We start from the raw sequence: 17,703 nt of genomic DNA, 5'->3' as shown, positions 1-17,703 counted from the left end.
CTAGGGTATCTGCGTGGGGTTCTGCACCTTGCCCGCCAGCAGCACCAGCTGCGTGTCCCTGTGCAGCAGGAAGAACAGGAACGGCCTGTCCACGATCAGCGCCGGCGAGTCCCTCTTCGTCCGCTTGGCGGCTGCAACACGCCACACGAAGGCAACGTCACCCCTCAAGCTGCGCCTAGGACGTCTGCAGACGTAGTTGGTCTGCCCTTTGAACAAAGACTACGGCTGTTTACAAATACCTTTTCCAATCAACCTTTTAGCTTACAAGATTACTTGTAAAATGCATAGGCTATTAAATGATGGCAGCAATTTTTGTAAACTCTCTTTACTATTGTAAGGATCCTTACTGAATCGTTGAGGCAGTCTTTCGAGAAAAGACGTCACGCTCGCTGCTAAGCACACATAGATACGGCGTGCAGAGTTTCAGGGGAAAAAACAAACACATGATTTGAAAACTCCTAAATATATCCGCGTATTGGAATTTCGTAAAAAATTTAAGAAGGAGCTGAGGTGGGATTAGTAGCTCTGTATCCTTATTTCGTTTTTAAACCGTGTTATTAAGAATGTGCATTTAGAGGAGATTTCGCGCTAGAAGCACCAGAAAGAATCACATTCATCATTCCATCTTACTCACAAAAATACACCTATGACTAAGTGTTTTGTGATTGTCCATTAGGTACTGTCAAATGATTATTTTAGTGTGTAAAAATTAAAATTTTCCGAAAAATAAAGTTTAAAAATTTGTAATAAAAAATGTTTACCGAAAAAATGACTTCATTGTATATACACCATGTGGCGTAAGCGTCGAAATAATATACTTGCACGGTTAGTTTCTAACTAAATGCAACCTTTACATTAAAAGAGTCTTTAGTTGAGGCTGCATCTGTAAAGGACACAATTTAGAAATGAGTCAAATTTAAATTTACAAATAGGTATGTTTTTGTTTTTGATTTTTTAGAGTTCATTGTTTTAAGGTAGCAAAATAATGTCTTATATTTTTTCGATGAAAACGAATTTAAAGTTATGTTTGTAGGTACAAGCGCAGTGTGTTATGAGTATATATAATCGCCAGGGGTTTATAACATCATCTACATTCATAAATGTAAATTCATTTTCTGCAAAAAAAATATGGAACTTTACTGAATTTATTGGCAAGTTATTAGTTAGCTATGGTAAAAACACGGCCTTGTCTCATGACCAGGAAGTTCCTGCAGAAGGAGCTTTCACGCACGCGAACTCCATTGCGAAAAAGGGCGAGCGCGCATCAGGATGTTAACACGGAACGCAACTCGACCGAGTGAAGTGGCAAGAGGAGTAAAATCACCCGACTATCTGCTGGGCGCATCAGGGCTCGAATTCCCAGCCCAACCCATCCTGATCTTAGTTCCCCATCGCATCAAGATCAAGGGCTGATTCCTGACGTCAGAGGTTCCGACTGGGGATTCCTCCAGTAAGACCTGAATGCAGCTCATTAACCGGCTTAAATAATGCAAATATGTCCTAATTTTTGGTCACTGACCATAAAAAAATGAGAAGTCGTGTCTTTAAAAACGTATTAGGACATAAAATGACAATCAGTGGTTCATAATGTAGAAATATACTTTTCATAAGGGAAATTATTTTATCTAATAACTTCAGGACTTCAAAAAGCACTGAGAGTCATCAAATAGCCTAAAAATGAGTTTTAAAGCATCATATTCTTAACGAAATTTCCGGGGGTATCATTTCATAACCCTCAGAAACCCAGAAACATGTCTATCCTAAAAAATATTCTTCAACAATCCTTGGCTACATGAATGCCATGTAGTTAGAAATTGTCAGGAGATTGTCAGGTTGAAGTCACTTCTTACCCCACCATCGCCGTATTGCAACACCCAAAACATTGCGGGAATTGTGCTTGACCGCACCTGATGATTGTTAATAAGCACGGATTAGAATTTCCGTCATTTAGTACAGTCACTTCGAAATAACATTCTTTGAAAACTTCTTCCACGATTCAAACACTTCACTTCAGGCCATGTTTTGGGTGTCCCGCAAACAAGGCGTACCATCAATTTTACAAAAAGCGGCTACATGCACACAGAAAAAAAAGTTGTACTTTTTCAAAAGATTTCTTTGAAAACTAGTTGTCAAGAAATAGTTTGTAATGCCAAGAAATATATTGTAACTATATACAACACATGGTTATAGTTATTTTCGCATTTATGAAATACGTTTTTTGAGATAAAACTGAATATTTCTTACAAAAAAATTACGCATAATTTTATATTTTAACTTATGTTTCATTCAAGCTAAATTTTTTTTTCAATGGAAAATATAATCGAATATTCAATATAATTGGACTTTTTTTCTTTTATTTCACTGTGAAAATTAATTCTACCTTTACCAAGTAAAATCTTTGAAAACTCAGTTGCCGAATTACAAAATTGTAAAACTGCAAGGCAGACTTTTGTAAAATAACGAATGATGATACAAAACTCTGCCTTGTAGTTTTACAAGCGGTAGTGATGGCAACTGAGCTACCGAGAGGACTTATCTGTAAAAAAAAAAAAAATTGTGTGTTGTTAATAACTGGAAAGCTATTCAGGGAATAACTTTAATTATTTGAAGGTACTGAGACAACACAAAGCATAAATGCCCAGTATTACTGCGAACACTATTTTGTAGCGAGGACGGTCGTGTAGGTGAAGTTTGGGGTAAGGGGAAGCAGGCAGGCACCCACCGGCGTCGACGGCGACGGAGCCGACGGAGTTGACGGCGACGAAGGAGGTGGCGAAGTAGGCGTCCTGCTGCACGGAGCGCGCGTACGCGGCGTTGGAGGCGCGCGCCAGGTCTGCGCCGCCGGCGTCGAAGGCGGCGCGCACGCCGAGCTGGCGCAGGAAGGGCGTGAGGTCGAGCCCGGACGTGAGCACGGCGAGCTGCGGCAGCGACACCTCGGTCTCGCGCCGCTCCAGCCCGGACACCAGGTCGGGCAGCGGCAGCGCCGACAGCTTCACGATGGCCTCGTCCAGGCGGTCAGGGTTGTCGGGCACCAGCAGCAGCAGGCTGGCCGCGTCCGCCTCCAGGGGCAGCTCCACCGCCTCGCACCTGCGCGCACGCACGCGCACACACGTCCTCAGGTTCAGCTCGCGATCAGTAGGACTAATACCTTGGACACAAGTCACTGCTGGTTTAACCTGGATACCACTTGGACTAGAAAGCAATCCAGTTCAAAACTTTAGACGTGAATACGTCTTTGAATTTGCTTCCATTCAACAACTAAATATTATCTACCTGCAAGCAACACGTGGCGTCATCTGTTGGCAAGAGTCGCGACTACTTACAAAAGGTTATTTTGCATGAGATAAATTAACTCTCACCACTGAATGGTGGTGCTATTGTAGTCAGTTAGAGCCAAGTAGTCTCGTAGCCACGTAGCCTTCTGTCCTGGATGCCTCGTAGTCTTGTAACCTCGCAACCACGTTACCTTGTGTTCTGGAAACTTCGTAGTACTGTAGACTCGCAGTATCGTAGACTAGTAGTCGCGTAGTCTCGTAACATCATTGCTTGTAGTCGCGTAGTCATAATGCCTTGGAGCCTCGTAGACTCGTAGCTACATAACGAAGTAGCCTTGTAATCTTATAACATAAAGCTGCTGAAGCAGTTGGAGCCAAAGAGAAAATTCCGCCCAAGACAGATGTAGCAATTGGAGCCTTGTATACTTGTAGCTTCGTAGTAAAGTAATCATGTATACATGCAGTCCTGTAGTCTCGTAGCTTCATAGCCTCCTAGTCTTGTAGTCAAATAGCGCTGGGCCTAAGACTATTTGGAGTCTAATACTTTTGACGTCATTGATTGTTGGAGCCAAAGATAGTTGGAGCAAATGACTGTTGGAGCCAATGACTGTTGGAGAAAATGACTGTTGGAGCCAATGACTGTTGAAGCCAATGACTGTTGGAGCCAATGACTATTGGAGTCAATGACTTTTAGAACTAAAAAATGTTGGATTCATAGACTGTTGGCGACATTATATCCTATCTTATCATTGTCGATCGCATCGTACCGAGTTGAATGTACGTGAAAATGCACCTCCTTTTCGTTAAATGCACGTTCATTTTGCAGAATTTCCGTCCAAATGTGCTTCGTTTTCATTAAATGCTTGACCTGCGTGAATGAAGCGTAGTCATTGCGTGTACTTTGCGTGTACTTTGCGTGTATTGTGCGTCAATTGCATGAACATTGCGTGTTCGTTCCGTTTACTGCGTGTACTGAGTGTTCATGCCGTTTTCTGTGTGTACTGTGTCTTCATTTCGTTTTCTGTGTGTACTGTGTGTTCATTACATGTATTGCGCGTAAATTGCGTGTATTGCGCGTAAATTATGTGTCAATTGCTTGAACACTGCGCTTTGGAGCGAATAGAGCTTTGGAGCTCTTGGATCATTTGAAGCCGATGGACAATTGGAGCATTGGAGCCAAATGTAGATGGATCTAATGGCGCGAATTGTAGCTTTTGAAGCCAAATGTAGATGGATCTGATGGCACGAATTGTAACTCTTGGAGCCTAGCGTATATTGGTGAGATCGAATTCATGAGACAAGAACGAATCAAACCGCATCGAATTTTTTTCGATCATATGTGCTTCTTTTTTAAATGTCGTATTGACGTACTTGATTAGAATAGTGTATTATTCCATCGGGCGCATGTATATAAGCGTCCAATACAGCAGACCGCTCAGTTTGTTACTGACGTCGACGGTGTAAGGATCACCTAGTTTATTTCTTATGGTGCATAAGTCGCGTAATTACTTGTTCTTGTGAACTCGATGGCATCTTTACCGTTTTTAACGACGAGCTCGATGAAGGTTGTACCAACGACTACAGGAACCCTGACGTTAGCAGCGACGATTATGGAGCAGATCCTGTTGGCAACGACGACGCCAACACTGGAGGAGACTTCAACAGTCGTGGTACCACCAGCAGAAGAGAGCTTAATGACTACAGAGCTGGCTTCGCAGGAAATCACAATGAACGACGTTTCGCCCTCGATGGAGACTTCAATAGCTGGTGATTCGACAAATAACGAACATTGGTGCCGTTACTGCGACAAGATTTTCTCAAACAACAGCAATGGTCGACACGAGAAGAGAGAATGTGCCAAGAACCTTTATCGTAAAATGTTTGTTTGTGAGAAATGTCATAAGCAGTTTGCCAGAAAAGATATTATGAAAACGCACATGAAGACATGCAAAGGTCCTGCTGCGCGGCAGAAAGTAAAGGTTTCGGTGCAACAGCGAATGATTGATGTGCATAAGAATATGCCTGGAAATGGTACAAATGCAGTAACATCGACATCTGGTTCGGTTTCGTCTTCATCAGCACGGTATCCTTGCAGCTACTGCGATATGTCGTTCGCATTTTCTCATGTAGCACGAAGATATAAACGGAGTAAATGCAAGAAGAATCCTTCTCGTATAAAGTTTAGTTGAAATGAGTGTCATGTTTGGTTTACACGTATTGATGTTTTGAGACGACATGCTAAAAAATGCAACGGTAAAGTCCGTGTGTCTACTGATGAACTACCAGCAGAAATTTCGACTCCTCGGTTTAGGTTGAAGACTCGTGAGCGTACAGGCAAAAAAAAAAAACAGATGAGCAGCAACCGATTGGTATGATATCTGGACATTAAACTAAAAATAAGACTTTTATCGGTGGTTTACAGGTGAATGATAATGGCTTCTACTTGGCGCAGTCTGCATTTCGTGGAACATTGAAAGACTACTATTATCTAAATACGTTTAGTGAGTCAAAAGACATTTGTAATTTTCTTGACGACATCAGACAGAACATAATCAATCGGCTTACCAATGAAGTAGCAACAAACGGACCTTTGAAATATAACTTGTGGTTGGACTGTTTATATGGAAAGCCATATCCATTCGATGACAAAGTGAAGAAGTGTGCATTCAAGACATCGGCTGCAGTTATTTACAGTTTTGACGATGTGAAGCAAACTGTTAAACACGGTATCCAGAAACTTTGTCAAGAAAAGGAGGACTATGTCTGTAAAGGTTCAGGTTGGTCTCTTTCTAGTATAAACCGATTGGAGCTAAGAATGAGTCATTTCACGCCTATGCAGGGCTAAATGTTTATAAGATTGCTAGCTTTCACAAGTGTTCCTGTAGTAGAATATAAATTATGTAATAAATATTACGTTTGTAAATAAAAGAACTTGCGGTGTTTTATTCCTAGAAAGCTGACACTTTTTTTGTATTTTAATTTAATTTATTTTTAGCTTTGTCCAGAGACCGAACCAAGTATTGATTCAATATGTAAATTATTGTGTGATTGTGTTGATGAATTTTGGAATTTTTTCCGAATTTTTAGCTAAATAATTACTCAATTTCAAGATGGTGTCCAATTTTCAAGATGGCGGGCTCCTCAGTAATAATAAATGATTACTGCACTCTATCGGGTAAAAATTACACTAACATGGCGTCAGCGCACTCTAGGAACCGAAAACAAGTTGGTGGCCTACAGCAGACGAAAACAAGATGGCGGACATGACTTCATACCAGCTGACGATATATATATACTTTGACTTAAGTGGTGGGAGGTCAAACGGCATGTGGCTTCCATGGAAGAAGGATCTATCGACATTTATTATATTTTTGCTCGTACCGGGTTCAAACCGAGGACTTGAAGGTGTAATAAAATAATATTTTATTTAAAATGTGATTTTAAATTTTATTATAATTTTTAAAAAATTTCCTTTTTCTAGCATAATAATTATTGTTTTCCAATATGGCAGCTGTAACGGTATGTGCAACTGTGTTTATTAAAGACTTTTATTGAAATTTAATTAATAAATATTTTTTTAATAATTTTTAAAATTTTCCCTTATTTTCTAGCATTAAAGTTACGGATTTTCAAGATGGCGGACATGAAGTCATATTACCTGATGATATATATACCTTAACATAAGTGGTGGGGGGTCAGTCTGTCAGAAGCCACCATGAGGGAAGGATTGGTCGCCATTTTTTTTGTCTTTGCTGGGTTTGAACCGAGGACTCCGAGCTCTATGTCGATAATGTAGGTTTTTTAATATAGTTTTTATCAAAATTATATTAATTGAATATTTTTATAAATTTTAATTTTTTTTTCATTAATATCAGATGATAAAGATTTTCAATATGGCGCCTTAACGGAAATTGCAACGGTTACGTCATACTCCTAGATGATGTCAGCAGCTTAGAGCGGCTAGCTCTTAGGACTTTTAAGCCGCTTTTAGGATTACGTGTTCTTTCTAAGGCAAAAGATTTTTTTTAAATCCTATTTTTTTTAATTTTTGTGGAAGAAAACGAGAATTTTTCCCTCAAAACAGAAAATTTTGAGTCATTTTGAGTAATGTTTGAGTAATTTTGAGTAATTCTTGAGTCGAATATGGCCGCCGTGACATCACAAATCCAAGATGGCGGTCGGCACCAGTCACCACAGCCTGAAGCCTGTCCCCGGACCGGCTATCCTATACTACTGGAGTTAAAATTTAAAAAAACCATAATAAAAATTATATGCCTGCCTGTCCGCGTCAAAAAGCCTTATACAAAAACACGTATTCACGTACAACACACGGCAATGTCCATGACACAGTCACACCCCCTTTTTTTTCGGATTTCACCATCCTTTATGGTGGAGGAGTATTTTAAAAGAAAAACATCATTTATAAAAAATTATTTTAAACAATAGTTTGCGAGAATTAGTAAGAATTTTTTCTAATTACAGCACCACTTTATAATTAGTATTTTCAACCCGCTCTCTCCCCCCCCCCCCCTTCACCCATCTGGCTTATGTAGCTCTTAGTAGCGTAAATTCATTCACTTGTTTGCTCTAAGATAACAAGAAATGTTCCATGTAATTTTGAAGCATTAGCTGAAATGACTAGATTACGTGAACATTAATGACTAATTTTAAGTTCCTTGTAATAAATAAATACTTTAATAACTCATTTAGTATTTTTTGTTTGTTTAAATTACTTATATTCAATATTTTTCTTCTCTTTTGAGCCTACAAATAATAAAACAAACATATAGATTATAAAAAAAAACTAAAAAACCATCTTTTTTTTTTGTTGAATGAACTAAAAATTATATATTAAAAAATTATTTTTTTCGTACATCAGCCAAATAATGCACCACAACTCTGTACATATAACTAAAAGCGTGGTGTGCTCTCTTTTTTCATTTTCGTAATGACTATATCCTAAAATTAGTGATAGAAAATTTACAACAAATGATATCAAGAACCCCACGTTTTTAGTTATGGTGTTGTGGTGCATTATTTGGCTGTTCGACAAAAACTTAAAATTGTAATTTTATTTTTTATGAAACTTTCTATCATTGGTTTAAACCACAGCTATTTTTTGAAGAAAAAAAAAGTTGCGATACAGATTCTATCAATTGTAAGAAGAGGCGCAGTGGTCGAGTGGTTCGATTCCCGGATTTTCGTAAATGGGAAATGTGGCGGACGTTGCCATGGCCTGTGGGTTTTCTCGGTGTAGGTACTCCGGTGTCCTCCACCATTTATTCCATTCATTCTATTATTTTGTTACTGCCCTTGTGTAATTTTGTTATAAAAGTCCTGGAAGCTGCTTTAAGTGGGCGAAGGATACCACAGTATACTCGGAGGTACACAAGGGAGAAACATAAAAAAAAAAAAACCTTACTTCTTACAATGGGAAGTAGAAAATGAATCGTGTTTGAAGAAAGAAATAAAAAATAAAAAGTTTGCTTTAAGCTCACCCTTTTTATTGTTAATTATGATTTTCATTATTTTCTTTTGATATTTACAAGAATTACAAGAATACACAGATTATAGTTAATTGGGGGCCCCGGCCGTCAAACTTATCAACTACAAACCGATTATTTATTATGCATTGAATATAAATCTAACATTTTCCTTTGACATAACCATAGTTTGAAAAGCGATTATCGGTAATTATAGTAACACCTAATTTCTAACGTATTTTTTTTAAATTTTAATTACTTATTTTTATGAGTTTTTAAATTTACCTTTTGCTACTAAAACATTTCATTTGGCACGATTGGTGCGCCCCCTCCCTCCCCACCCCAAAATTGTTTACGAACTGGGATATTTATAGGATTATCTGCAACACGTGGGTTCACCATGTTGGCGACTCCGGTCCGGCGGTAGCGATGACGGGTTCTCCCGCCAGTGGGCCTCATTGCGGTGTTCTCTAATACTAACAAGTCACAGGCAGGAGTTCGACCGCAGCTCGTCGCTCATGACAACAGTTCGTCAATTTCCATGCTCCCGTGCACGAGGCTACAATCACTGGCCACAATAATGAACTGGTCAAACCGCAGGCACTGTGCCTAGCAACTGAGGAGCTTGTAAAATGAGAGCGCCAGTGGCTTGTCATTAGTATTAGAGAATACCACGACACGCCCAGCGGACGGGAAAACCGACAATGTTCAGGCCTACCCTACCGCCTACTCGTAGCGTGAATTTCAGAACCAAGCTCCTGGGCACATAATTATACAGTGTGCAGAACTTCAAAATAAAACACTCAATTTAAAATCTTCTCAAATATCCGAGTGGTGTTCGAGATGGAATTTGAGGTCGGGTGAGTAGTTCTGTTTCCGTGTTTCGTTTTTAAACTGTAATTTTAGAGGAGTGAAAATGGCTCAAACGCGTGTTTTCAGGATAATGTTTTGACATGCAAAGCCCGGTTCAGATTCTTGGAAGCACTCAAGGGACTTGCACTTTGTCTTTATTTCCTCGCCTTCTAGTGTTACGGTTACCACATAGTTAGGCCCATGCACGACTAGAAGACTGCGCGCGCACACATGCCGCTCTCGTCAGGGGTGTATGTGTGTTAGTGAGGCGGGATGATAAGCGCGACGCTCGCTCGTGCTTCTAGCGCGGGGTCGCCTCTAAGCGCAAGGCTCTGAACTGCCGCGCAGTCTTCTCGTCGTCACAGGATAACTGTGGTATTTGAGCGGTGACCGTAACTTTATACCTATGGTGTAGAAATGAAGATAAAGGTGTAATGCAAGTTCCTTAAGTGCTTTCAAGAATCTTTACCGGTTGTTTTACGCCTTAAAATGTCTCTGAAAACATGCGTTTTAGCCATTTTTAACTCTAACAAAAATACATTTTTAAAATTTAATCCGAAAACAAAAGTACTTTTCGGCCTTCAGCGAACTCTTAAATGCTTTTCGTAAGCAGACCCCACTCGGATGTGTTGTTTTTCCTGAAGCTGTGCGCACCGAACCTGCTAGCGCCGACACTCGGCGGGAGGATGCGCTCACCCCAGGTGCTGCAGGTGGCCGGAGCGGAACAGCCCCACCTGGGGGATCATGGGCACCTGCACGGTGCGCGAGGCGGAGCGGCGGAACGGCGCCGACGCCACGTGCGACAGGAAGGCGAAGGCGGCCAGGCGGTGGTAGTCCTTCCAGTGGCTCATCACGCCCGAGTCGCTGCGCAGCTCCAGCACCTGGGCGGCGCGGGCCGCTGCGGGCACCACGCGGAGCTACAGCCTGTCCCCTCGCGCACACTCACACCACCCGGCTTCTTATTTCATACCTCATCTTCCATTTTAACAAGTTTCATAACTTACTGTTAGTTCATTAATAACCTAAACACCAATAAGCTATTTTTAGCAGTCCGCCACTATTAATAACAAGACATTCCATACAATATGCTCAAAAGAGCAAACAATTTTAATTTAAAATTACAGAAAAATTTAAACAATTGAAACAAAGATGGCTTCTTTCAATCACTACTCGTTAGAAATAATAAATGAATGGTAATGATGACAACGTGAATATTGAATATTATCTGGGACAGCCTTGAATTTTGAGCTGGTTGTGAAATTACTTAGACTTCATGTACACCTATAGCAGGTATAAATTAGTAACGATCATATTTGTATATCTATAAGCATAATGTGTACCGAAGGACGTCAGTAATGTTCGTTTTATTCTCGATGTCATAATGAAATTTATTTATGGCATAAGACCTGTTGAATTTGCAGTTTAATGGTTTACGAGGTTTCGTGATAGGTATCTAAGAACTCGTGACCATCTGGTTTTTGAATAAGCATATGTCTTATTTATTTTATGCGTATTTAGTCAGACGAATTGGATAAAAATCAATTTTCTTTTAGTAAGGATATTTAACTGAAATTAATGTGCGGTTGTTGCTGTTATTTAGTTTGTTAAATAATAAACATGTGTTATTTATGAGTCTAATTTGAAAGAGTATTGAGGTGGCAAAGTGATAATAAACATTTTGATTTCGGTTTTCCATATTTTCCCGAAATCATTCTAGGCATATCATGAGATGTTTCTTACAACAGACAATAACCATTTCTTTATTTACTATCCCTAAGCTATGTAGTTGTGGCTGTCTCTAATGACTGTTACGTTATAACACCACGTCTTCGTAAATTTACGAACATCCCTGGATAATTTGCAACCGGCGTTCTTCTTCGAATGAAGGTAAACGGTGCAGTGGAATATTCGGCATGGCGGCACGCACCGGTCCTGTTCTCGGAGGGCTGCGCCTCGGTGATGTTGGCCTTGTAGTACTCGGCCAGCAGCGCCTTGTAGGGGGCAGACAGCACGTCGGAGCTGCGCAGCGCCGCCATGTTGAAGGAGCCGGCCGCCTCGTCGTCCCCCGCGGCCGCCTGCGTCACCACGCATGCGGTAGTAACAGTAGTTTCGGGCCCAGCCGCTAGATGGTAGCTTTCACAATACATCACTAAACACAGCTACACTGATCGTGAGAAGTAATGCATCAGCTATCATCACAAAAATCAATCATTCAAAATTAATTCACTTTATTTTGGTAGCTACATATTTTGGAAATTTGGAATATCTTAATAATTTATGTAGAACATGCTTTTTTTTTATCACAAAACACTAAGGGGTTCTCGCACAATTCACTCACACAACGAGATTAACTAGGCCACTTTTGACGCAATACTTTACAAGCCTCTAAATACAGACATAACGACACTTCCATACATCAGTTAGCCACCTAACTGAGGGGGAAAGGGTGACCTTCCCCCCGCCTGACATGTACACTAAATAAATTAAAGCCAAGCACCACAGCGACAGCTACTTAACTACTTGCAGGACCGTGAGCCACTATTAATCTTAAAATCGCACACTCGCGCCCCGTCGTCGTTTCTAATGATTCGAATAAAGTGACGGGGTCGCAATCTTGAATTGACTTCCCACATAGCGAGTTATGGGAACATAATAGTTCCTGGTATCGCTGTTACACGCTCCCGGCCGAGCATAAGAAGAAACGGCGGCGGCAATTAGTATTGGTTTCTTGCAATATGGCGATGGTGAGGTAGAATGTGTCTTCAACTAAGTCAAAACCTGCCGTCACCTGATAATGCTGCGGGCACACACAAAGCATCTGGACTGTCAATTCGGTACGAACATTAAACCGGTATGTAACACAGGGGTGATGGTTTTGTCGAGGTTGCAAAATTACTTCACTGTCACAAATTACAGATGTATAACAGTGGCTATGTTGATTTTATATTGAAGGAAATAAGTTGTGGCAACAGAAAAATCGTAAATTAAAATTGTGTGGCACTTTTAACTTGCATGTAATGACCAGCTGTGAAATATTTAAATTATGCATAAGGATCATTGGGATACTGAGATATGGGTAAGTTTGAAGTTACCTTTGTGCTCCTGTCAGGCGGGAAAGTGGCGGCAGCTGGCCGAGGAAGCGCGCATAGTATCATTTGTTGGGAGTACCACGCGTTGCTCCGAGAAGAGCTTGTTGGAATCTCAGCTGAGGTTTTCTTAATTTGCACTGGAGCGGAATGGGTTGGACTCGTGATTGGTGGTAGCAACCTGAACGCTGTGGGACGCTCTGAGGCATGGACTCGTCCCTGGGAGAGCCACATTGATGTCGGTTTGTACTCTCCGGTGTCACTTAACGTCAAAGTGTCAGAGTGAGGGTAGAAACCCTGGCTGGCAGGGACACAGTACATGTCAGAGTGATTGACAGGGCCTCGGTGCAGTCCAACTGTGGTGTCAGCCTTGGTTGCCTGTTGGGCTATAATTAAAACCACAATTACTTCGCAGATTCATTATCTAGCAGAGCAGACTTTGAAGAACATATACTTCTGCTTCATGTTGATGATTGGACTACAGTGCTGATGACCGTGAGCCAGTTATAAACTAGAAGAAGAAGTGGCTACCCAAACATGTGTAGTCCGCCAATTCAGCACTATAAATGATACAGGCCCGGATATTTTGCGGATTCATTTGGTGCCAGGAGAAGAACTCCACATTATTATGTATACTCCATTCTTTCTTGATTATATATTAATTTATTTCTAACTGTATAACCTCCTATTATTTTAAGTGGATCTACGTGATTCGCGTACTCTACAGATAGCTGGCAGTTGACTGGCACACAATCTCAAAGGGGAGTGGTGACAGAATTGTTATCCAATCATCAAAAATGCAAAGGTATAAATGTTTGCAGTCTAAAAGGGAACAAAAACAAACCACGAAATTTACAAGTTCTTTATTATAAAATGGCTAGATTGTAAATAAGAAGGAGCTGGAAAAATAATCGCAGATACAACAACCTCCAGGAAATACCCAACGATATTCTGCATAATTGGGCAAATGTTAACTGTTCATTGGCTGCTAACTTGTGAGGTGTCCCAACTGATTAACTTGTAATTTGATACCTATTTGTTTTAGGGTCTCTAATTGAGCCAGAGTCTTTCAGATTCACAGTGAATCATAGGGACTGGAAAAATTCGGAGTTTCAGTGACCTCTAGGGTAGACTCCGCGATCTCTTGTATTACACGGTCAAATTCCAACTGCTCATTTGGCTGAAGTAGCTTGGCTTCCGGGTTGTAGCCGCGTCCTTGGCGAATAATTCACCGACGTTTCGGTCGTCATTGCAGTCGCCATCATCGGGGACTGCAATGTCGACCGAAACGTCGGTGAATCATTCGCCAGGGACGCGGGTACAACACAGAAGCCAAGCTACTTCAGACAACGGCCGCGAAAGCCTGCGAACATGCTCGTTGGCTACTGACTTGTTGAGATCTGTCAACTGGGTTGCTTGCGACTCGATACTTCTTTGGTTTGAAGTGGTGTTTCATCGGCTCAATACTCCTTCTGATAAACTGCGAGTCTGTTTGCAGAAGCAACATTGAGGCACGTGCGTGTCTCCACGCATGAAGGGTGGGGATGGGTTGGCTGACCTCGAAGGAGTCGAAGTAGGCCTTGAAGCCGAGGCGCATCTCGCCGAGGTCTGCGGCGGCCGGCAGGTCGAGCGCGCGCCGCAGCTCGCGCTCTGTGTCCCCGCCGGCGGCCTCCAGCAGCATGGCGAGGTTGCTGGCCAGCCCGAACGGCGCGAACACCAGGTTCTCCCTGCCCGGGGACAGCGCCTGCAGCGACAACCAGGAGTCACCTTCCCACCAACAAGTCAACTCCAACACTTCGTCATTTCTATTAACTGAAACTTTCCTAGGAAACACGCCGCATTCCGACTTCCAAATTGTGCGTTTCATTCCAAAACAAAGGTAAATACACACACTTGGACTAAAGATTTTTCTTACAGCAGACTTAGGCCCGGTCCACACGAACGGGCAGTGGGCGACAACGAAATGCAGCACCATCATCGAAAAGGCCGCACATTTGTCATTGGCTCCAATATTCATTGGCTCCTACAGTCATTGGCTCCAACTGTCTTTTGTCTCATCAACTCCAAATATATTTGGCTAGAATTCTACGAGTCTAAGAGACTATGAGGCCACAAGGCTACGAGTCTTAAAGGATCTAGCTGGTTACAAGTTATACATGGCTACGAGACTGCATGGCTAAAAGACCGCGTGGCTACGAACCTACATGTCTTTGAAGCTACAAGAATACAAGACAAGTCTACTTGGCTCCAACTACTCCAGCAGTATTATGTTATTATATAACACTAGCTGCAGTACCCGGCTTTGCCCGGGCTGAACACCGGGTGATATATTGTCCGCGAGTTACAGCAAAATGGATAGCGATATGTCCAGTGTGGTGGACATTAAGAAATGACACATAATTACTGTTTGTGTATCTGTGACCTATGGTTTTCTGTTTACCCATGGCGATCGGTTGAAAGGTTTAGAATTTGATGCGCTACAGCGCCATCAAGCGGCGAGTTACAAAAAAATGGTAAGTATAAAAATCTTCTCCATGATAAAAACACTTCGATGTGACAACTTTCACGGCGATCGGTCAAACGGTGTAAGAGTTTATTGACGTCATACATGCCAACATCCAATTATATATATTCTTATATTTGGAAATTTTGGGGCTTTCACTTTTGCGGAAAGTGGATGTTCAGGACCTCGAATGGTTTGGAACACTCCATCTCGAAAGAATAGATATTTGAAATTCCTGAAATTGTCGAAATTTTGGGGCTTTGTTCCCAGAGGGGGGCGGGGGGTTCGAGGACCCTGAATGGCTCGAAAACACTTAAAATCGAAAGAGATAGATTTTTAAAAATTTTTAAACTTTCGAAATTTTGGGGCTTTAACCACCTTGGAGGGAGGGGGGGGTGATGTTGAGGACCCCGAATGGCTCGGAAACACTTCAAATCGAAAGAGATATAAAGGAATATAAGAATGTAGGCATTTACTGTACTCCTATCTACCATAATAACAATATTGACAAATAGAAAGCTTATTACCTACCTATGAATAATTATCTAAATAAATTAATAACTAACTGTATGTTTAGAATTTACGTACATACATAGTATTAAACCTCAAACTATACACACCAAAAAAAAGTAAGGATGTTTGTGAAACTATTTTTTATTTGTCATAATGTTCAAAACATTTGTAGGATTTGTTTATATGTAAAACTGTGGTTGCAATATTCCGCTTATCCAAAGGAGTATAGAAATTAATAGAGATATCACTCCCTGTACACACCACAAATCTTTTAATTAAGTAAAAAAAAAAAAAAAACATAGTCCAAAATGAAACAAAAAGTATAAATAACAACTAATTTGACAAAAAAAAATTATACAACTGGAATGACAATGTTAACATCCGCCTGAAATTTAATAGAAGTAGGTAGGTAAGAATATATATAAGAAATTATATGCAATTAAAGCATACATAAATAAAATTATCTCACACTCAACCAAACATAATGTTTAATATGAAATAAAGGAAGATGGCAATTACACGTAACTATTCTAATTCATAAAAAAAATCATCTTTACTGAAATAGTAAAATTCAAATTTTTCAACAATATATTTCATAATTGATAAATATTTCTGGTCTTCGGTCTCAGCAGCCCTAAGACTCTTCACGCTCAGCAGATAAATTATAAACACTAAACCAAACTCCTTGCAAATAAGTAGGTACTAGTAGTATGTAAATGTATTTCCTTGATCAGGCGCCAGGCGCTGGATTGTGATTGTCGGTCCGCCATCTTCGATTTGTGACGTCACGGCGGCAAAAATTCCTCAAAATTCCTCAAAAATGCCTCAAAATGACTCAAAATTTCCCGTTTCAAGAAAAAATTTCCCGTTTTCGAGGGAAAAATTCCCGTTTCGAGGGAAAATTTTCCGTTTTATTCCTCAAAAATCCCAATGGCTAGAAATGTCCTGATAGAGGCTTAAGCATCCTTAACTCAAGCCTCAGTTAAGCCTCTATCAGGATGTGACCTTGACCTTTGACCTTGACCCCGACGGCCATCTTGGATCCACCATCTTGGATGACGTCATTTCGTTTTCTCGAACATTTCGGCATTGTGTTATCCGACATTTTGAATTATGACGTCACCGTTGCAATTTCCGTTACGGCCGCCATCTTTAAATTTATTATCCGATTTTAATGAAAAAAATTTAAAAATTATAAAAAAAAATTAAATAATAAAATTTTTTATAAAATATTTAAAAAACAAACATTTACGACACGGAGCTCGGAGTCCTCGGTTCAAACCCGACGAGTGCAAAAAAATAAAAAGGGCGACCGATCCTTCCCCCGCGGTGGCTGCGGGCATACTGACTCCCTCCACTTTTTTTTTCAAAGCATATATATCGTCAGGTAGTATGACGTCATGGCCGCCATCTTGTCCTCGTCTGCTGAAAGCCATCATCAGTGTATCGTCGGCGAGAGTGCGCTGACGCCATGTTAGTTTAATTCTTATCCGCTAGAGTGCAGTAATCATTTATTATTGCTGTGACACCCGACATCTTGTCATTTGGCCGCCATCTTGAAAATCCATAATTATTTAGCTAGAAATTCGGGAAAAATTCCAAAATTCATTAAATAAATTTGTAATCTATATACTGATCGATTAGGTCGACTAAGGTCCTTGGTACGATCTAGGACGATGCAAAAAAATTAAATATAACATCAATTTAACATAATAGTAACAGGTTCGAGGAATTAAACACCACAAGTTCTTTTACAAACATAATATTTATTACATAATTTCTATTCTACTACAGGATCATTTGCGAAAGCCAGCAATCTTATAATCATTTAGTTCCGCAGCGGTGTGAAATGACTAATTCTTAGCTCCAATCGGTTTATACTAGACAGAGTCCAGCCAGAACCTTTACAGACATAGTCCACCTCTTCTTGACAGAGTTTCTGGATACCGTTTTTAACAGTTTGCTTCACATCGTTAGAACTGTAAATTACT

At 40.6% G+C, this 17,703-nt stretch overlaps 1 protein-coding gene across 1 annotated transcript in view; it reads right to left on the bottom strand.

The window, feature by feature from the left end:
• Positions 1–17,703, bottom strand: part of LOC134542278 (serpin B8-like) — a 66,195-nt gene continuing 48,492 nt past the window's right edge. The window contains exons 3-7 of the mRNA XM_063386421.1: positions 14,255–14,440; positions 11,538–11,685; positions 10,307–10,508; positions 2,723–3,087; positions 1–131 (exon numbers count right to left, since the gene is read on the bottom strand). Coding sequence (XP_063242491.1) covers positions 1–131; positions 2,723–3,087; positions 10,307–10,508; positions 11,538–11,685; positions 14,255–14,440 — 1,032 coding nt within the window. The remainder of the gene's footprint in view (positions 132–2,722; positions 3,088–10,306; positions 10,509–11,537; positions 11,686–14,254; positions 14,441–17,703) is intronic.

This window comes from Bacillus rossius (genome assembly GCF_032445375.1).
Source record: "Bacillus rossius redtenbacheri isolate Brsri chromosome 4 unlocalized genomic scaffold, Brsri_v3 Brsri_v3_scf4_2, whole genome shotgun sequence".
In the NCBI taxonomy this organism is placed as follows: domain Eukaryota; kingdom Metazoa; phylum Arthropoda; class Insecta; order Phasmatodea; family Bacillidae; genus Bacillus; species Bacillus rossius.
This window is presented reverse-complemented; position numbering and strand designations above follow the sequence as displayed.